Here is a 22,102-nt window from a genome sequence, read left to right as displayed (position 1 = left end):
TCTCAATAGTGAAAATAAGTGTAAACATAAAATAATTTAACATTTGAGTTGTTGAACTTAACTTGATATAAAAACAGTACTGGCATTTATAGGAAACCTATAAGTCAATAGTAAGTCATTTGCCCATTCATTCATTCATTCATTCATTCTTCATGTAGTAAATCCTGAGTGCTAGACTATTATTACAATTAGGAAGTAAATTCTTTTCTTAGAACTGGTTTATATCAGTCACCTACTACACAAGATTTGATTGCTGTCTAATTTGAAAATTACTAGAGGGGGTAGGTGTTGAATGAATGGTCTCTATCTGCTAAGAAAACAAGACAAAGAGTGGAGAAAATGGAAACGTGCACCTTCCCTGAACTGATGTGGATCCTGTGACTTCTAAAAATTCAGAAGTTTCATTACTCAAGAATGTTGGACATAATTGATTACCAATAGAATGTACCTTTATTAGAATAGATACTGACCAACGGAAATATTGGTTGAAAGATTTACAAAGATATCTGTCCCTGAGGGAAGGATTAGGCAATTATTTGCACAAGACACAACTATCTTCTCTTTTTTTCTGTTAACTTGCCACACACACTCTAAGAATTAATAACTTTGAATCAGTGAATGAACCATGTTCTTTCCTGTCAAAATTTCTGTTTTGTAAAAGAGCCTAACAAAGTGCCTTTGGCACATGAGAACTCTGTGAACGTATTTGACCATTGATTGCTTTAGATCATTACATGTTCACACTGGATATTTTGTGATGTAATGTTCCAAATCATGTAGCTACTGACAACTGAATTAAAGACCTATGTTGGAGTCTAGTCTGTGTGATCTTAACAAGTCACTAAAACTTTTACTTTCCTCATTTGCATGTATAGGATAACATTATCAGTGCCTTATTTGTTTATCTCACAAGATGAGGAATCCACATACACTATATGAGATGTTTTCCTGTTGAACCAAAATATCTGTGCTTTTTTAGTAGTAGAGCACATAATTGGTATACATATATGAGTTACATAATTTATTTCCTTTTATATTAATGGTGAATTTTCTTATAATAACAGAGCCACAGCTGGTGTAAGTATAGAACAGTGAATATGAAGTTTCATTTCTAGTTTTCTTTGCTCAATAATCCCAGTTCCAAGATATAATTTTAATAGAATAAAAGCTGAATAACCCAAAATTATGTTGTAATTCTTTGAGACAATATCAGTTAATTAGCTGACTAAAGCTTATTTGCTTGACATCAGATATTCATTTATGGTATGTTACTTAAAAAACATACACTCTGTGTATGTGTGTGTGTGTGTACACATGCATAAACTTGATCTATATTAAAACCATCAAACTCTGCCCTGTGGGTAAATTTGATCCAATCAAGATGGACTGAGAATTTCTTAAAGAGTCATTGTCAGGGAAGGAGAATCAGATACTTAGAGTAAAATATCTGGTATCGAATCCCAGATCTTCAATTGTGTCTTTTGCGTGACAGTGAGTAAATTACTTAAATTCTTTAGTTGTCCAGATTTTTCATCTGTAATGATGGACAATGAATTATTTGCAGAATTGTTGGGAGAACTAGAAGTAAGTAATGCAAAGTACCAGGTATAAACAAGATCCAAAGAATTGGTTGATTACTTGCCTTCATCTTTTTTGTCTTTCTGATTCTATCCTCTATCACTCTAGGTATTTATTTTCTTTCATGTCGGTGGTGGTGCCCTGTGGCTGTGACTCTAGGGATCCTTTGTCTGAGTTTTCTGGTGACCATCATAATGCTGACAATGCAATGTAAGTGCTGACACAGGAAAAGGATTGCAGGGAAAAAGTGAGAGTTTATAAACATGGTTTGTAAATTGGGTTCAGAATACCTATACATAATCTTGATTTAGATACATTTCAAGCAAACTGTTTTTAAAATGAGTGGGAAGATAAAGAGGTATATTGTGTAATTCTGACAAATTGATGGAGGTGTATAATGAAGATTAGGAATGGTAGGTTTTTGTTTTGATTAGTTTTCAAAACTGTATGGATAGAGCCTACATAAATCTTAAAAAAATGAGGAAGAAAATAGTTTGAAGTTAATTATCCACAAGATCATCTTAAGCAAAAGAAACCTCATTTAGCTCATTCTTCATTGTGGCACCTTAGTTGTTCATTGATTGCTTTCTCATATGTGCTATGACTGGAGGGAGGAGGGGCTCAAGTTGAGCCAGTGACCCCTGGGCTTCAAGCCAGCAACCTTTGGGCTCAAGCCAGTGACCATAGGGTCATGTCTTTGATCCCACATTCAAACTAGTGACCTCATGCTCAAGTTGGTGAGCCTGCACTCAAGCCAGCAACTTCAGGGGCTTGAACTTGGGTCCTCAGTGTTTCAGGTCCACACTCTGTCTACTGCATCACTGTCTGGTCAGGCCATATGGTGTTTTAATAGAGATGCTTAGATACCAAATTAAAGTTAAAAACAAGAAACAAAGTTTTTTCCCCTCCTAATTGATTTGAGAGAGGAAGGGAGAGATAAAGGGGAAGGGAGAGAAACAAAGAGACAGAGAGAAAAGCATCAACTCCTTGATCCACTTAGTTGTTCCTTTAGTTGTGCACTCATTGGCTGTTTCTCATGTGTGCCCTGCCCCAGGACTGAACCCACAACCTTGACATGGGAGAGGAGGGGAATGATGCTTTAGCCATTGAATTACCTGGCCAGGACCCAGAAACAGAGTTTTAATAAATAAAACATGTTAAACAAAACATACTTCAAATTTGTAGTATGGGCATTGAGGAAAGAGATTGCTCAGAGGGAAAGAAGTGAAAAGAAGGATAAAGTGAGCAAAAAGAAAAGAAAATGATGCCCATTATCCACCTAATCTGCCCGTGCATTTAGGTTGAAGATCTGAGTTATTTTGGCTATCTAGACCCAGGTTATTAAGACCTGTAAGTGCTACTTGGTTTTCAATTGTTGCTTAAAGTCACAAGTCATTCATCTTTTTCAATCAATCGACACTGCGGCCTTTCTTTCCTGAAGGTTGGGAGAAGTGCCCTTAACTAGTGGTGGTGATTGGAAGAGTATTTCTTTGAGGCTTTGGTCACTTTATAGCAAGGTCAGACCTGGCCTTCAAGGCAAGGAGACCGCTCTGTACTGAAACATCAAACTTTTAGAACTGAGATATTTAATCCTTAACATTTGTTGTCTGCTTGATTTCACAATCTTCATTTCATCTCCACCCTTCCTAAAATGTGCTGTGGCAAAAAAAAAAAAAAAAATGTTTGCGCCTCTTGTGATGCAGCAACTTAAAATAATTCTGTAGAAGGTTGTCTCCAAAAAGGGATTAGTATCATAATTCTTAACTAAAATAAGGAAGTCTAAAAAAGTACAGAGAGATGACAGAGAAATGAAGACACAAATACAGTAAATCACTAAGGACATTCTCACTAATAGTGGTTGAGTCTGGTTGGTGACTGTCTTTAGATTGTCTGTATTTTATTTATGTCACTTATACTTATCTTGGGATTGCTTTTAACTTGTGTGTAACTCTCAATAACAAATGAAACCTTGATAATTTGTTTAAATCACAAGTGTCTCTGAAAAGTCCTGATCTTTAAAAAAATATTGTACAGGAATTTCAAAAAAACTTTTCAATCCCTATTTTTTTTTTTTTTTTAGCAAATATGAGTTATTTTCTAAGTGATTAAAATGTTGTCAAAGTAAATTATTTGATTCAGTTTATTTATTTATTTTTATTGCATTCATTTGGTTGGCATTGATTTGCAAAGGGAACTGTTATTGGAGATTGGAAATGAAGTCCTAATTCAGCTACAATTTAGTATCCCAGGTGTCTGATCTTCTAAAGCAACAACAAGCAAACCTTACTCACCAGGAACATACCCTGGAGGGACAGATTTTAGCCCAGAAACAGGAGAAAGAAGCTTCCCAAGAATTACAGAGGGAACTCAAAGAAATGATTGTTACCCTTGCCCAGAAGCTAGAAGAGAAATCCAGAAAACAAAAGGAACTGCAACACCAGAACCTGAGTCTCCAAGAAGCTCTGAAGAAAGCTGCAAATTTTTCAGGTATGGGGGAAGAAGGGGTTAAGAGAGGTCTTGGAAACTCCTCTAATTAATCTTAACTTTTTTGGGGGAAAGTTTCTAGGCAAAAAATTGGCATATTGATATGTGTTTCATTATTTACATAATGGTATATCATTATTTCATAATATTGTACACCACAAGTTCTCTATTTCTGTCATCCTCACCCTTTTCTCTGCCAAATTCTTGAGAATTGTTTCAACTCAGCACACTTCTGGTGGATTTAAGTTTCCCTTCTTCGTAAATCTTTTTAAAATTGTAGTTTTTAAGGTTTTTCTAGAAGAACCTTTCTACCCTTACCCCTTGCCACTGATTCTTATCTCTTTCAATTTTCATCATTGATTTATTTTTCTAAATAGTCTCCTTTATCCCTGGAACCTCTACATTAGTTTCATTCTATGGTACTATTATATTTCCTAACATGTGCTATATCAATTTAAATTGAATCATTAAAGATGGGCGGCTTGGAAATGTTTGGTAGATACCTCAAATGAGACAAAAGTATGAGGAGCCTATGAAGTCAGTTTATATGAGAATAATTTAAGTTATTTCAGCTGTGTAATCAACTCAGGACTCTAGGAGGCAGGTAGAATGGTAGCATCTATTAGAAGAAGATGATAATGTGGACTCTGAGGTTTATTACAGAAATTATCTGATTTATTTAGTCTTTCCATAGTGTGTAATTAAGTCAGGAATGTGCTTTTAATCATAAAAAGAGTTAGAGAGTTTGAGATGAAGTGTGCTTTGAGGTGTATAAATGAGCCCTACTCTAAGCATTAATAACTAACTACCACTAATACACAGAGAAAGCTCCAGTTTCTTGCTTGTACAGTTCAGTTAATCTCAACTATGTCATCTTTGAATAAATATTGTACAATAACAGTTCATCAATAACCACAGCTCCCTTTATTTTTATACATAAAAAATTGAAACCCAGATAAGTTAAATGATAATAATAATGATAAATTGTTTTGTATAAAGGTTTGCAGTTTATAAATCCCTTTAACATTTACAAAGTTATTTCAACTTTCAAACTAAGCAGAAATTTTTAGAGAAACTAATCTCTTTAAGGAGGTAGTTGTCAAGGAAATAAAAGAATGGCCCATCTCAAAGAAAGCTTAAAAGAAGAGGGCTCGTATATCAAGGATCCAAGTGTTTAGTTACATACTGGCCAAAGGTTTATTTCACAGGTGGAGCTGTAAAAACATTTTTGTTTTTATCAGTTGCATGAAATTAAATTTATGTCAGGACCATGCAGAACCATCTTTCAGAGGTGCCAGACATGGATAAACTGATTAAAAATAAGAAGCGGTATGTCTTTTACAAGTAGATAAACATGCTCTATTCCTTGACAATGTCAGATAAAGGCTGATCAGCAATTTCACCGAATACAGTACTGCTTTTCATCAAGGAGATCTGAGAAGATTCTCAAAACACGAATAACAAAATACCACATGGGCAAGAGTGCCAGTTTTCTCAAGTTTGAGACAAGTTTTACCTTTCTTGCTACTAAGTCTGTGGTCTTCTCTGTATATATGAAGAGGGAGGGACTCGGAGACATTACCACACATGCTTTGCTTGAGATCATTCAGCTAGAAAGATTCAGGGTCTTTGTTGTAAGAGACTTTACATTAGCCCCGGAATTAGCGGTGGTTGTCATCCCTTAGTGTACAAAATTATCACCCAAGTGGCTTCTTTACAATGGCAGGTTTATCCCAAGATTATGGATCAAATGTCTTGAGGGGCACCAAGACATATTTCTTCAACTGATTCCAATTTGTAAGTTTGACAGATGAGGTAAAGTGGGGATTAACTCTGCAGACGTTAGAGTCAGACCACCTAGGTTTCCATTTCCGTTTTCTCTCTCTGCTAGGTGAAGAAAATGAGTGGAATCTACGTCACAGAGCTGTTATGAGGATTAGATGAGTTGATATATGTAAAGTACTGCCAATAGTGTTTGTTAAATAAAAATAACTAATACATAATAATTATACAATCATTAAATAAATAATAATGAAAATAAACACAAGTGGTTCGCATACCACATTTTGAGATACGTCTTTCACACCCTGTCATAACTTGGAAAACCTGCTTAGAAAAGCAATGCCACAAAACCAGTGCAGGAGCAGGCAAATGTAGGTTAACAATAATAATAAGTAACATAATAATTGATGCATAAATAATAATATAAGCATAAAACTGTGTTTCATGTACTCACCACTGTAAACCTACTTTTGGCAACCACTGCATATTCTTTCCTTTTAAATGAAATAATGGGACTAGGCAGATTCAGAAGTAAAAACCTGCTTTTGTTGCTTTCATTCTGGTCTTTTCATGCCCTTCCTCATTCTCTTTCTTCTTCTATAGTTTAGTGCCCTCTTACCTTTTCCCTCTGTGATAAAGCCTACTCTTATAAAATTATCTAATGGTTTTATGCCACAAGGAAAATACAAATTAAAATGTTGCCTTTTGCAAGGATTTTAGTTTTCATTTTTGCTCATAGCATAGACCCGAGGAGTCTGTTTCTTATGAAAGAGATTCCAAGTGCTGCTAACCCAGAGGGGAGATGAGGAGGAAGTGGAGGAAGAGGGAAAGGAAGATCTGGGGGTTCTTTAAAACATCCACAAACATATAGACATTGCCATATTCTGCCTATTGCCTAAACCTCAGTGGATTTTTTGGACCCCGTGAGGTTTTTGCAAGTAAAAACTACCTATTTTATGAAATCTCACTGAAATTAAGTGAGATTTTGTATCAATTTACTGTTTTCCCTGTAATGTCTCTCTGTGCCACGTATGCAACATTAACTGTCTTAGTAACTACACTTAAAAATGAAAAAGAAACAAACAAAATTAATTTTAGTAACATACTTAATTTAAATGAATATATTTGAAATAGTTTTCAACACTAATCTACATAACAATTTTTAATTGGATATTTGACATTCTTTTTTCATATAAAAATTTCAAAATCATGGATGTTCTTTACACTTAATTAATGTGTGTTATTAGCACATCTTAATGCAGACTAGCCACAATGTAATTATTGAAGAGCCACATATAGGCTACTGTACATACAACATACATCATACATTAGAAGGCATGGTATTTTCCTGGCCAGTTGGCTCAGCAGTAGAGCACTGCCTGGGATGTGGAAGTCCAGGGTTTGTTTCCTGGTCAGGGAACACAGGAGAAGTGACCATCTACTTCTTCCTACCTACCTCTCCTCTTCCTCTCCCACAGCCATGGCTTGAATGGATTGAGCAAGTTGGCCCTGGGTGCTAAGGATGGCTCTGGGCACTGAGGATGGCTCCATGGCATCACCTCAGGTGCTAAAAATAGCTTGGTTGCTGAGCAACAGAGCAATGGCCCCTGATGGGTTGAGCATCACCCAGTAGAGGACTTGCCAGGTGGATCCTGGTTGGGCACATATGAAAGTTTGTCTCTCTGTCTCCCGACTCCCACTTTATATATATATATATATATATATATAAAAAAGGCATGATATTTAAGCTTAAATCCATTATCCAAAGACTTAAAGTTTTAAAATATAGTAGCATACCTTTTAAATAGCAGAATGGCTATAAAGTATTCATTGTCCCAACTCTCACTTCCATTATTCCAAACCTAACTTAAAGAAAAAAAATCAGATTCTAAAATTAGATCCCAGCCCAACTTTTGTTTTTAACAGTCTTGCTTTCTAACTTAGTTTACTAAAATCAGAATGCCGTTTCTTTTACTCCATAAAATGTAGAAATAAATACTCTATGGCCATTGATTATTTGCAGAGTCTGGCTATAATTCCAGTTAAGAAGAGGTGGTATGCATGTGAGAATTCTGAAGGGAGACTTAATTTAAGAATTATAAATATGTTTACTCAGGAATAACCCTCTGATTAGATATTCCACACTTCTTAGGTCCTTGTCCCCAAGACTGGCTCTGGCATGAAGAACACTGTTACTTATTTTCCTCTGGCTCATTTAATTGGGAAAAAAGCCAGGAGAACTGCTTGTCTTTGGATGCCCAGATGCTGACAATTAATAGCACGCATGACCTGGTAAGTTATTATGAATGTGTGTTGGGCTGGTATATTGGTTTAGAGGGAAATAAATCAGGTCTAGGCTTTGTGTGGAGGAGCCCTTGTCTGAGAGTCACAATACCTGTTTACTAGCCCAGCCTAGCCACGGATTCATACATGATCTCTGATAGACAGGTTATGGAGTATCGCTAGGTTTCAGTAGACATGTCAGTGAAACCATCAAGAAGATGTCAAAGATCTCTTTTGGTGCTTCCGTTCTGTAAATCTGTAAAACAACCACACTGACTTAACATCAACTCAAGAAATGTTGCTCCCCACAGGAATTCATCAAACAAGCGAGTGTCCATTCCAATTTCCCATTCTGGACAGGGCTGTCTCAGAGGAAACCAAGCGACTCATGGCTCTGGGAGGATGGTTCTCCTTTGATGCCCCACGTGTAAGTTTCCTATTCTTTGCTGAACCTCGTAAAGTTACTTCAACATTCCACCCAATGTGCTTTCCTGCCAGAGAGAAGCTTGGAGAATTCTGAGGGTCTCCTTCCTCACCGCTCACACTTCACACAGGGACCTGGCTTTCCCTGGAGTTTTCCTTCCCACAAGTTATTACTGATTTGAAACTTTGAGACAAGGCTAAATTCGTGACACAAGGTGGCAGTAATTTACTTTTCTTGTTTGTCTCCACCTACAGGTTTAGACTCCAGGGAGCTGTTTCCCAGAAATACCCTTCAGGCACCTGTGCATATATGCAAAGGGGAGCTGTTTTTGTGGACAACTGCATTTTAATTGCATACAGTATATGTCAGAAGAAGGCGACTTTGTTGAGAGCACAGTGAATTTGAAGGCTCTGGGGGAAAAAAATGAGTCAACCTTTGAATTCTCTTCTGAAATTTAAGCTATGCTTCCTCATTTGGATGCACACTGTGAGAGAACAGATACTAGCTGACTGTAGAGCTCCTTGGCAGAAAGTGGGGCTTCAGCTGCCTGAAATCTTTATATCAACAGTTTTGATTCTATCTCTGTCTACATTTGTTCACCTAGCTTCTATGAAGCCTCCCAGCCAGCCTTTGGTCCCCTTCCCCTTTTTTATTTTGAAGTTTTGCTTCTCTTCAAGCCTTGGCAACCCTCTCTCCCTAATGCTTTCTCCTCTCATCCTCCTAAAACTGCATAGAAGATAGAACAGGAAAGAGTTGCCCAACTAAAGATAGATAGCAAAAAGGAAGCATGTGAGAAACGGAACACATGAAGAAATAGGACAGCAGAAAGGTCATACTGGAATCAAGAAACTCATGTACGTTCTCAATGTTAAAAGCTGCCACTTGTTGCAGGCTTTGAAATGGTGACCTCTCTCCAGCGCGCTCTCTTTCTCTCTCTCTCTCTCTCTCTCTCTCTCTCTCTCTCTCTCTCTCTCACACACACACACACACACACACACACACACACACACACACACACACACACACCATATCCTCACATTTTGGGGCAATTGGAATGCCCCAAGAAGTAATTAGAAATTGGATGGTTTTTTCTGTGACAATTAAGTAGCAGTTTCTAAGTAAGTTATTTCTTCATTTTTTTCTCTACCAAAGGACAGCTTAAAACCTTTAATTCTTCCAAACAGTTCTACATTCCTTCATAGGTTAGCCTTTCCATCTTGTTACAGATAACCTAGTACCCATCTTATTAAAAAACAAAATAAACAAACAAACTTTCTATCATCCCCCAAACGACAAATATTTTCTTTTATTAACAGATTTATAGTAAAATGAATATATTTAAGGTACACAATCAATAAGTATTTACATATGCAAACATGTGTCCTTGAAATCATCACCAGAATCAGGATAGTGAGGCTATCCATTATCCCCCAAAGTTTCATCATGCTCCTCCCTGGACAACTGTCTGCTTTCAGTTTGCATTTTGTAGTATTTTACATGTATGAAATTGTACAATAAACCCTGTTTTCTTTTTGTCTAGCTTCTTTCACTTAGCATAACTAGCAAGATTCATTTATCTTGTTGTTTGTATCAATTTTTCATTCCTGTTAAATGTTGAGTATTATTCTTTTGTGTGGATCGACCACAATTTGTTTATCCATTTACCTGTTGATACCTTTTGGGTTCTTGAAAAGAACTATTACAAATAAAGCTGCTATGAACATTTGTGTACAAGTCTTTGTATGAACATAAGGTTTCTCTTCTCATGAGTAGATATGTAGGAGTGTAATGTGTGAATCATTTAGTGGGTGTATGTTTAGCTACTTAAGAAACTGCCACACTTTTTCCAAAGTTGTACCATTTTGTATTCCAACCAGTATCATACAAATGTTGCAAGGCCAAATGTATATATGACATTAGATACAGGAATAGAACCTTACAACAATATACTTCTATTCCTTTTTTCTCAGCTTTCATGCTAATGTTGCCATACATTTGATATTTATATATGTTATAGGCACCAAAATATATAGTTATTATTTTTACTTAAACAGTGAATAATCTTTTAAAGATACATATTTAAATAATAAGAAAAAATTGCACAACCATTTAGTTATCATTTCTGGTCCTCTTTATCATTTTTCTAGACACAAAATAACTTTATGTGACATCTTAATTTTTTTAAAAAACTTTATCATTTCATGTAGTAAACATCTGTTTGTGAAGTATTCTTTTTGTTTTTTATTTTTACCAAATCTGAAAATATTTATAATATTGAGTTATTTAAAAAAAAATAATTTTCTTGTCCTCTCCCTCTCCCACTGTCCCCACCCCACATACTGTTAAGGGACTCCAATTACATATATGTTATGTTACAAGAAGTTATCCCACAGCACTCTAATGCTTCTTGCTTTCCTCATTCTTACCTCCCTCCTTCCCTTTGTTCTTTTCCTTTTAAAATTATTTTCTCTCTGCATTTTATTTTGGTTAGTTTTTATTGTTATATCTTTAAGTCCATTAATCTGTTCTGTAGACTTCTAGTCTATCATTAATATCATACAGTGTAGTTTTATCTCACAATTTTTAGATTTTATCTCTTTAGAAATTTGCTTTTTAAAAAATTCATGTCTCTATGTAGCTTTTTAAATATATGACTATATTAAGAATATATTAACCATTTTAATGTTCATGTCTTTTAATTCTAACCTATGAATTGATGTTATTTTTTTACCTCATGATCTCATCTTCCCCAGGATCATGTTTTCTGACTTTTTGCATGGCTGCTAACCTTTGGTTGATATTAAGACATGGTTAATTTTACCTAGGTCCATGCTAGATATTTCTGTGTTTCTATAAATGTACCTAAGTTTTATTGTGAGATATATTTAAGCTACATAGAAACAGTGTAATATTTCTGGTGATTGTTTCTATGATTGCTAGGCAGTATCAAGAAGTTCTCAGTCTTGAATTAATTATTCTCTATTATGAAGGGAAGATTTCTGAGTGTTCTATCCAATGCTCCATAAGCTATGGTCTTTTCCAGCCTTGCGGTGGGGAAAAGACACTGTTCTCTACCCTGTGTATACCTTGGGTATTATTTCCTTTATTCCTTTTGTATGGGTCTTTCTCCAATCCCTCACAATGATGCTCTGATTAGTAACTTACTGGTTACTCATGGAAGACCCTCTGAAGATCTCCGGGTTCTCTCTCTGTGCAGCTCATGTCTCTGTTGTATTCTCCTCTGAACTCTTGCTGCCTTTATCTTTCTTAATTCAGGTGTTTTCCAGTATCTTTCTCAGTTCCCCTTTCCTGTGTGTGTCCTTCTGTAAATATGGTAATTTGGGCAATCATAAAGCTCACCTTTTTTGTTCTCTATCTCTCATGGATCATTGTGTATGTGTTTTGTTTTTTTTCATATACAGTGGGTTTTAAAAATCATTCTTAGTTTATGTATCTTGTCTGTTTTTGTTTGTTTGGTTGAATCATGTTGGAATGCAAATCCACCCTTTGTTACTCCATCTTGGTTCTAAACAAAACACCAGAGGAAGGATTTTATAGTTGGGTACTGTTGGGCAGATAAAATATATTATGTTCACTTTATTAAAGATGGTGCTGCCCACATGGAAGCCTGTTGCCCAGGTGATATTAGTTGCCCTTCTTGCTTTGAATGGGCATGATTATATTAATGTGTGTTGGGGGCAGGCTGTGAGCAGGCAGGATCCTTGTAGTCTGAAGCTTGGTTTTAGGACTAAGCCTTTCCCACCCTTTTTGATGTGGGGTGGTACAATCCCATCATGCTTCAGATAAGTGACTTTGTATTAGAGACTTCCCTATTTGTATATTGGATTAAAGGTCTGGATTTCTACACTATAAAGTGGGGCAGACCGGGAGCTTGCTCTCTCTCAGGTTCCTGAGATTAACATTAGAGAGCAGAGCAGAGAAAGGCCATGTGGAAGAGGCCAGGAGAAGCAGCCAAGATGGCGGAGTGCTGAAGGAAAAGCCAGTTTGTGCAGAGTTTATGCAGGGAGAAGGAAGGAGTTGGGGAACAGAGGTGAATAAGTCTGGTGAGCTAGAAACCTTTGATTCTAGAAAACTCGGATCAGTCAGTGGCTTTGTGAGTGCTGAATGAGTGGGTTTTGGAGCCCAATGTGTGTTTTTACTTGTCCGCTGGGTGCAAGCTAAGATTAAAGATAATGGCCCACCAGTTTGTGGCTCTGTTGTTTCATTACCATTTGTCCGAATCCAATGTGAACCTGCATGGGTCAGGCTGCTGTGATGGTGGCTGTGTATACTGGCTTTACAGGTACTTAAGTTTCTCTTTCTGTTGGAACTTATGATATCTCTGAACAAAAACATGTTGAGCTGAAAATATCCCCAGAAAAAGTTCTAGTCCAAGACTACAAGATGAATTTTTTTCTCAGTGTCTGATATTGTTGCTATTTCAAAGTTGATGACAGAGCTATTTTCTTTAGTCAAGCTGACAGTGACTATGAGTCATTGTCCAATCGCCCTTCCTATTTCTGTCTCCAGTTTTTACAGATATTAGTGTCTTGTCATCACAAACCTTAAGTTCAAAGGCAATTTCCCTAATCTGATCTATCATGGAGATCTTTTTCTCTCTCCTCTCCCCTTAGTTTGTATGAGACTTGTTGATCTCACCCACATAAATGTTCTTATCCTTTTTATTGTTTAAATCAAGTCTACAACTAAAGCTTTGGGGCTTCAAACTATTTATGTATGCCCTGAAAGCTAAGACTGGTTTTCATATTTTTTTAAGTGTTATTTTAAAAAACATGTAGCAGATAGTGCAAGTTATTCACAGTCTAAAATATTCACTCTCTCATCCTTTGCAGGAAAATTTTGCTGACCCCAATGTAAATAACTTATTGTTTATGCTATGTTTATTTCTTATTGAAGAAATGTGCAAGGATTCTGAATTTGGACTGCCCGAGTTCAAATCTCACTCTATTACTTAATTTCTGCTATCTAAGTCAAGTTACTTACCATCTTATTACCTTGATATTCTTAATTAAATGATAGGAATAACACTGGTAAGTTATAGATCCTTATAGCTTACCTACTAGTTCATAAATATTTGAGGATTTAATGGGGGTATTGTTTATATAAGGTCTACCGGAAAGTTCTGTCCATTTCTATCACAACAAGTTTCGACACATAAGCATGTGTGCCTCTCTATTTTTATCACTTAATGTATACATACTGACTTAGCAAATTAACTAAAACAAAGTTGATTCACATTAGTCTTATGTGTGAAGCGATAGTGTACCCATGGCTACTGATAAAGTTCATTTACGCCACTGTATTGTATATGAATTTCAACAAGGAAGAAATGCTACAGAAGCATGTAGAAATTTATTGAAAGTGTTTGGTGAAGGTACAGTTTCTGATAGGACATGCAGAAGATGGTTCAAAAAATTCGAAACAGGTGATTTCGACCTTTCTGATAAGCCACGTTCTGGGCGACCATCTTTTTTTTTTGTATTTTTCTGAAGCTGGAAACGGGGAGAGACAGTCAGACAGACTCCCGCATGCGCCCGACCGGGATCCACCTGGCACGCCCACCAGGGGCGACGCTCTGCCCCTTTGGGGCGTCGCTCTGCCACGACCAGAGCCACTCTAGCGCCTGAGGCAGAGGCCAAGGAGCCATCCCCAGTGCGCAGGCCATCCTTGCTCCAATGGAGCCTTGGCTGCGGGAGGGGAAGAGAGAGACAGAGAGGAAGGAGAGGGGGAGGGGTGGAGAAGCAAATTGGCACTTCTCCTATGTGCCCTGGCCAGGAATCGAACCCGGGTCCCCCGCATGCCAGGCAGACGCTCTACCGCTGAGCCAACCGGCCAGGGCCCATCTTTGATTGATGACGATGTTGTTAAAACCATGTTGGAGCAAGATCCTTTTCTGACAACATCGGAGATTGCAGAAAGGCTTAATTCAGCTCAGCAAACCATTTCGGACCATATTCGGAAGATAGGATTGATGTGGAAATATATTATTTAATAAAGTTTATTGATGGTAAGAAAAATTTGTATTTTGTTTTATTCCAAAAATGGACAGAACTTTCCAGTAGACCTTATAGAATATTTCAAATAGTTCCTAGTATTTGGTAAGTGTTCAAAAAAAATGTTAGTTATGTATGCCATTAGTTTATTTCTTTCCTGTCTTTATAAGGTCCTCCAAATGTTTCTGTTTTTTATGTTTCATTAATATAGTTTTTTTTTTTAAATGGAATTTATTAGGGTGACATTGGTTCACAAAACTATGCAGGTGTCAAGTGTAAAACTCAACAAAACATCATCTGCACACTGTATCATGCACTCACTGCCCAAAACACCGCCTCTTCCCATCCTCACTTATCTCCTCTTTGCCCACCTCCACCCCACCCACCCGCCTTCCACTCTGGCTGTCACCACACTGTTGTCTGTGTCAACGATGACAAGGAAAAGGATTTAAGCATAAATGTGTGTGTGTGTGCATGCGTATTCTAACAGTCATATACCTCAGCTCTTTTCTGGTTCTTTTACTTTGTTATGAGTACAATTGATAGAAAACTAGTAATTCTACTCTTCAAGAATGAAAAATCCAATTATAATATAAATAAGTTCAATAAAACATCCTATGGAACTAACTGCAGGAACCTACCTCAATAGATTCAGAAACATTAAATCATCTGCCTTTGCTAAGCTCTTTTCTGAGATATGCTTAGATAGCCCTAAAATTTTTATTTATTTACAACAAACCCCAAAATTTTTAAAAAATTAAATAAACAACTTTTCTAAATAGTGTGTCCATCTTACCATGTGTGTTATATTTTGAAAATGACATAGGATGAAGTGGTGTTTTTCTGAAAACAGACACCTAAAAGTTTTATCCATAGAGAGACCAAGACAAGGCCATGTTTCAAGGCTTTAAAAACAGGACAACAATCTTGCTTTGGGGCGATGTTACAGAATACAAATAGAAACCCTTAGTGATGTGGCACAGTGAGAACCCCCAGGCCTTCAGGTATATTAATAAACACACACTGCCCGTGTGCTATAGAAGCAATAGGAAGTCATGATGACTCAGCTCTTTTTCCAAGATGCTTTCTTGAATTGCTATGTCAGTGAAATGAGAAAAACATACCTTTCAAGATTAAGCTTATTGTTGATAATATTTCTGAAATTCTCTTTTTATTGGTGATCTTTATCTCAATATCAAAGTGGTTTTTTTTTTTTCTCTTCAAATATCATCTCTTTGATCTAAGTAACAAATGAAGGAGTTATAGCAACTTTTATGGCCTGTTACCTGAGGAGGACCTTTGCCCAGGCTGTTGCTGCTACTGAGAAGGACACAGACGACACCGATGCAATTCTGGAAAGATTTCAACATGTATGAACACGTCAGGAAACTTGCATGGGTTTGGGTGATGCCCTCAAGATTTGTGTGAATGACATCTGGAAAAAGACCTCAAGAGGTTCCACCATGACTTCAAAGAATTTGCCAAAAATGAGGAAGTTGCAAAAATCAGCAGGTTTGAGATTGAAGTAGCAAACAACTTAACCTGGGTGTGGATGAGGATGACATTATGGAGCTCCTAGACATAGATTCTGAGAAACTGTCTAATGAGGAGTTGTTGGAATTGGAACAAGAATGCATAGCTGAAGAGGCAAGAGATAAGGAAACTGCAAGATAAGACTTCCCTCAAAGAAAAAAAAAATTACAGGGAAGGGTTTAATGCAGGGGTCCCTAAACTCCGGTCCGCGGGTTGCATGTGGCTCCCTGAGGCCATTTATCCGGCCCCCACCGCACTTCTGGAAGGGGCACCTCTTTCACTGGTGGTCAGTGAGAGGAGCACATTGACCATCTCATTAGCCAAAAGCAGGCCCATAGTTCCCATTGAAATACTGGTCAGTTTGTTGATTTAAATTTACTTGTTCTTTATTGTATTTACTCCTGTTTTATTTTATTTTATTTTTTACTTTAAAATAAGATATGTGCAGTGTGCATAGGGATTTGTTCATAGTTTTTTTTATAGTCCGGCCCTCCAACGGTCTGAGGGACAGTGAACTGGCCCCCTGTGTAAAAAGTTTGGAGACCCCTGGTTTAATAAATGCTTTTGCAGTTCTCAATAAGTTCCTTAAAGTCCCTGGCCAGGGGCTCAGTGGATAGAGTGTCAACCAGTGTATGGACATCCTAGGTTTGATTCCCAGTCAGGGCACACAGGAGAAGAGACCATCTGCTTCTCCACCCCTCCCTCTCTCCCTTCTCTCCCAGACAGTGGATCAGTTGGTTGAACATGACCCCAGGTGCTGAACATAGCTCCTTTGGAGTACATCAACCTCAAGAGCTAAATATAGCTTGGCCCTCGAGCATAGGCCCCAGATGGGGTTTGCCAGGTGGATTCTGGTCAGGGCACATGTGGGTGTGTGTTTCACTATCGCTCCTCCTCTCACCTAATAAATAAATTAAAAAAAATAAATAAGCTTCTTAAAAAAATTTTGGACATGAACTCCAACACCAAAAAGTTTCCATTATTAGAGAGAAATGTTTCTGGTGCATTATCTGCTTACTAGTGAATCTATGACTATAAAAACAAAACAAAACAGACAAACCCAAAACAAGCAAACCACCATGGACATTATCTTTATTTTTTTATTTTTTGGACATTATCTTTAAAAAGAATGACACCTCTTCATGAAAAGCCTCAGGCAGGTCCTTCAGTAGGTATTCCAGAAGGCATTATCATAGAAGACACAGCTCCAAGTGTGCTATTTATTGCACCAGAAGACTTTCCAGTGGGATAAGATGTGGAAGTAGAAGACAGTGATATTGATGATCCTGATGCTGTGTAAGCCTAAGCTTATTTGTATGTTTGTGTTTTCATTTTAAAAAAAAGTTAAAAAGTATAAAACTTTAAAAAATGAATAGAAAAAAGCTTAAAGAATAAAAATACAAAGAAAAAAATAAGTTTGTATAGCTATACAATGTATATTTTAAGTTAAGTGTTATCACAAAAGCCAAAAAGTTAAAAAAAATGCAAACATTTGTACAGTGGCCCTGGCCTGGCTCCTTAGTGGACAGAGCATCATTCTGAAGCACTTAGGTCACAGATTCAATCCCAGGGCACGTGCCACATATGAGAAGCAACCATTGAGGCCACAATTAAATGTAACAAGTTAGTGAAACAAGTTGATGCTTCTCTCTCTCTCTCTTTCCTGATTCCCCTTTCTCTACCTCCCTCTCTCTTAATCTCACAGCAATGGAAAAAAAATTATTTTAAGTTTCTACAGTAAAAATTTACAGCAAGCTAAAGTTGATTTATTACTGAAGAAATAAAAATAATTTAAATAAATATAGTGTAGCCTAAGTTTATAGTGTTTATATAAGTTCTACAGGAATGTACAGTAATGTCCTCGATCTTTGCATTCACTCCCCACTCACTCGCTAACTCACCCTGAGCAACTTTCTAGTCCCACAAGCTTCATTCATGGTACGTGCCCTAAACAGGTGTAACTTTTTTCAATCTTTTTAATAGTATTTTTGCTGTACCTTTTCTAGGTTTAGGTAAGTTTAGATACACAGATGCTTAACATTGTGTTAAAATTGCCTACAGTATTTAGTACAGTAACACACTGTAGAGGATTATAACAATAGGAGCAATAGGCTATATCATTTAGCCTATGTGTATAGTAGGCTAGAATATCTGGGTCTGTGCAAGTGCACTCTATGATATTCACATGACAAAGTCACTTAACAAATCATTTCTCAAAAAATATCACCATAGTTAATTGACACATTACTGTACATACTTTAGTAACTTAAGTACCAAAATAATTGTGTCAAGTTATTTTATTTTATTTTTTTACAGAGTCAGAGGGAGGGATAGACAGGGACAGACAGACAGGAACAGAGAGATGAGAAGCATCAATCATTAGTTTTTCATTGTGCGTTGCGACACCTTAGCTGTTCATTGATTGCTTTCTCATATGTGCCTTGACCGCGGGCCTTCAGCAGACCGAGTAACCCATTGCTCGAGCCAGGGACCTTGGGTCCAAGCTGGTGAACTTTGCTCAAGCCAGATGAGCCCGCACTCAAGCTAGCGACCTCAGGGTCTCGAACCTGGGTCCTCTGCATCCCAGTCCGACGCTCTATCCACTGCGCCACCACCTGGTCAGGCATGTGTCAAGTTATTTTAGTTTACGTTGACAAAAAGATTGTATTAGAAATATTTCTCATTTTTTTTGGGTTCATTTATACATTTAACAACTTCTTATCAAATGCCTTCCTTCTTCAGTGCTAACAAGGTAGATTGTAATGAATATATGTAAAGCCTGTTATGGTACTTACAGTCTAGTGTGGAGAAAAAAAATTAAATTAAAATAACTATATATGGACTATTTTATTCATCTATTAAAACATATAAGTGCTTATATAGATGCTGGGAATTAGTAGTGAGCAAGACAAGTTCCTGCCCTCTGGTATTTACAATATGGTGACAGAAATGAAAAATAAAATAAATACATGTGGTCATTATTGAAGAAATCCAATGGCTGCTAACAATAGAAAATAACTCCAACCAACCTTTATTCCTTAGAGGTGAAAAAATAAAGATACCTTTAAGCAGAGTAAAAACCACAGTTTTACTGAGTCAGGTCCAGCCTTCAGAGATTCTTAAAATTTACTGCAAGTGAATGAAACAGATTAACTTCTTCCAGCTTGCCTTAAAATGTCTAATATGAAGCAGCAGATGGCGCCATAACCTCATTCATTCCTACCTGATTTTGCTAAATCTTTTTGATCAGTTGATACCGATTTAGATCACACACCACAGGGAATCTATCTTAATCTTTACACTGGGGAACAATTATTTTTTCATTTTCTATTGCATGAGGTTTTAGAACTGTTTCTATATATTTCTGCATTGCTGATTCCAAATCTGAAATCCGTTTTTTGGTGCATGCTCTAGTTCAGGGGTTGGGTACCTATGGCTCGCGAGCCAGATGTGGCTCTTTTGATGGCTGCATCTGGCTCACAGACAAATCTTTAATAAAAAAATAATAACGTTAAAAATATAAAACATTCTCATGTGTTACAATCCATTCATTTCCTACCGCTCATGTTCATAGTTGTGGGTGGCTGGAGCCAATCACAGCTCTCCTCCGGGGCAACATCAAATTTTTATTGGATAATAATGTACACGGTCGTATGGCTCTCATGGAATTACATTTTAAAATATGTGGCGTTCATGGCTCTCTCAACCAAAAAGGTTCCTGAACCCTGCTTTATAGGAAAGAGAAGGTATTCCAAGGAGAGTTCAGCAGGCAATGAAGTGGTAGTGGTAAACTGTATGTAGAAAAAAAAATTTTTTTAAGGTTAAATGTTAGTCTGCTTTTTATTATCACCATGTGTCAGCAATACTAAACAATGTCAGTGATAAAATATTCCCTGAAAATATTTTTTTGTTAGCCAAAGCTTTAAGCCATTATTATATTTATTGTTAAGTTTTAAAGCAATATGTTTATTTGTCTCCAAAGTCAATTCTTGTTACTCATCATGGTAGTTAAGTTCTATGTAGTCAGAGAAAACACTGAACTATTATTGCTTAAGGAGAAAATACAAAGTTGGGCTCCTTATGAGCATCTGATCATATTTTTTGTCAACAGATTAGCATACAAACTTGTTTTATTTATGTTTCTCTTCAAAGACACCTTAGTTAATATATATTGTTGATTCATTAACATTGAACTCATGGCCAATAGCACTGTAACTAATGCCTGAATTAATGCCTGGGTTAAGGAAGAAATAAAACTCACTTATATACTGGCACTTGCATCCCCTACCATTTTGATATGTATTGGTGAGAACTACAAAACTCTTGGCATTTGAGAGCTTCCCCCCCCATGCTACACTAAGAGACTTGTTGGCAAAGGCTAGCATGGCATCTACCAGTTTAAGGTCATTCTCCTACTGAGACAGCATTAAGGATGTGAGCTCAGGATGGAAAAATACCAGGAAGTCAAGTTGAGAGCAGGTGATTAAAAGCAGCTCGGAATAAACTGATAGTAAAAATGTCACCACCCTCCACTACCTCCTCAAAACATACAGGTAGCTGATTTTATCTTCCTTCTCACTGCCTGCTCAACCTACTGACACGCATGTGCAGTTGATCAAGATTTGATTGCTTCATGGCCTTCCTTGGGGTGGCAGCACTGATCAACACCACCATTTTGCCATACTGTAGCACAGGTCCTATGATAGTTGCCAAGCTACTCCACAGAGGAAGGAAGTCATTCCACCTTGACATGAAAAATTCTACTCTCAAACTCTTCACAAGCCCACCTTTGTAAAAAGCCTGCCATTTGGTACAAGCCTGCTATGTCCCTAGCTTATAAAAGCAGCCAGCACCCAAGCCAGTTGAGAGGACATTCCTTTTCTCTGGGCTATCTCCCCTGTGCTTTAGCATAAGCTTGACAAAATCTATTTGGAAATTTCTCTGGGGTTTCCTCTCAATTTGTACCTTGGAGATCCCAAGAACCCCAACACTGGCAACACTACAATGACCCAGCCTTCACTGACGATGCTACAGAGCTGCCTAAGAAAGCTCAGTGCTTCCAGGAGAATTTACTGTTTATTTCAGTCAAAATTTAATGATAGGCCCCTGATTCCACTCTTAGAGCAGTTATTTTAGAAAAGCTTGCAATTATAAATCCTTTCTCTGCACTTTGAGAGATATAAATCTACCACCTCAAAATTTCTTCAAAGAGCCTTAGAAACACCTCTTCGAATGCAAACATTCAGGACATTAGGGAGGTAACACTTGCTTTCCCAGTCCCTGTGAAACAGGATAAGGGTGTGTAACTTCAGTGGAAGCACCACCAGCTTCAACAGGCTCTAGTGACTTCTGTCTTAAGGACAGAAGAAGTTTGTTTTTTATCTAGATAAGCATAATTTACAAATCCAGATGGCCTAGCCACAGGGATTAATTCCCTCTAATGTCTCTCAGTGCCTTTTTCTTAGCACACATCAGCTTTGAAGAAGTCTCTAGCCTTTTGTTTTGAGGAAGCTGAGTTCAGTTCAAGCTGGGTCTTTGCCATTGTAAAAGCGTTACTGAAGGAAATCTGTCTTCATTGCTCCAATGTCATTCATATGCCTCCTTCTTTCTGCTTGTTTCAAAGTCTTGAAAATGGGTTGGGTAACTCTTTAGTTTCCAGCAATGATAAGTGGGTTTTTTTTTGTTTATTTATTTGTTTTACAATGGAAATAGAGAAATAAAGATCAAATATTTAGCATAATATTTCAGTCTCAGGATTCTCCATAATGTATGAAATGGTGGAGGAAGCAATGTAGCAAAACAGAAAAGATCATAAACTTTGCTACAAGAATAGATTTTGGTTGATTTCTTGCTTCAATGTTTGTTGGGCAGATAAAATGTATTATGCTCACTTTGTTAAAGAGGCTGTTGCCCAGGTGATATTAATGTGTGTTGGGGTGGGCTAAAGGCAGGCAGAATCCTTGTAGCCTGGGGCTTGGTTTTGGGATTAAGCCTTTCCTACCCT

The 22,102-nt window shown here is 37.2% G+C and overlaps 1 protein-coding gene across 2 annotated transcripts in view; it reads left to right on the top strand.

Annotated features, from left to right (window-relative positions):
- Window positions 1-9,417, top strand: part of OLR1 (oxidized low density lipoprotein receptor 1) — a 30,435-nt gene extending 21,018 nt beyond the window's left edge. For both annotated transcript variants that reach the window (XM_066355860.1, XM_066355849.1), the window contains exons 2-6: window positions 1,687-1,788; window positions 3,820-4,065; window positions 7,997-8,136; window positions 8,439-8,554; window positions 8,806-9,417. In XM_066355860.1, the coding sequence (XP_066211957.1) occupies window positions 1,773-1,788; window positions 3,820-4,065; window positions 7,997-8,136; window positions 8,439-8,554; window positions 8,806-8,950 (663 nt within the window). In that variant the 5' untranslated portion in view covers window positions 1,687-1,772 and the 3' untranslated portion in view covers window positions 8,951-9,417. The remainder of the gene's footprint in view (window positions 1-1,686; window positions 1,789-3,819; window positions 4,066-7,996; window positions 8,137-8,438; window positions 8,555-8,805) is intronic.
- The last annotated feature ends 12,685 nt before the right edge of the window (window positions 9,418-22,102 follow it).

This window comes from Saccopteryx leptura, chromosome 1, assembly GCF_036850995.1.
Source record: "Saccopteryx leptura isolate mSacLep1 chromosome 1, mSacLep1_pri_phased_curated, whole genome shotgun sequence".
NCBI lineage: Eukaryota > Metazoa > Chordata > Mammalia > Chiroptera > Emballonuridae > Saccopteryx > Saccopteryx leptura.
The sequence above is the reverse complement of the archived record's forward strand: the minus strand, read 5'-3'. Positions and strand labels throughout refer to the sequence as shown.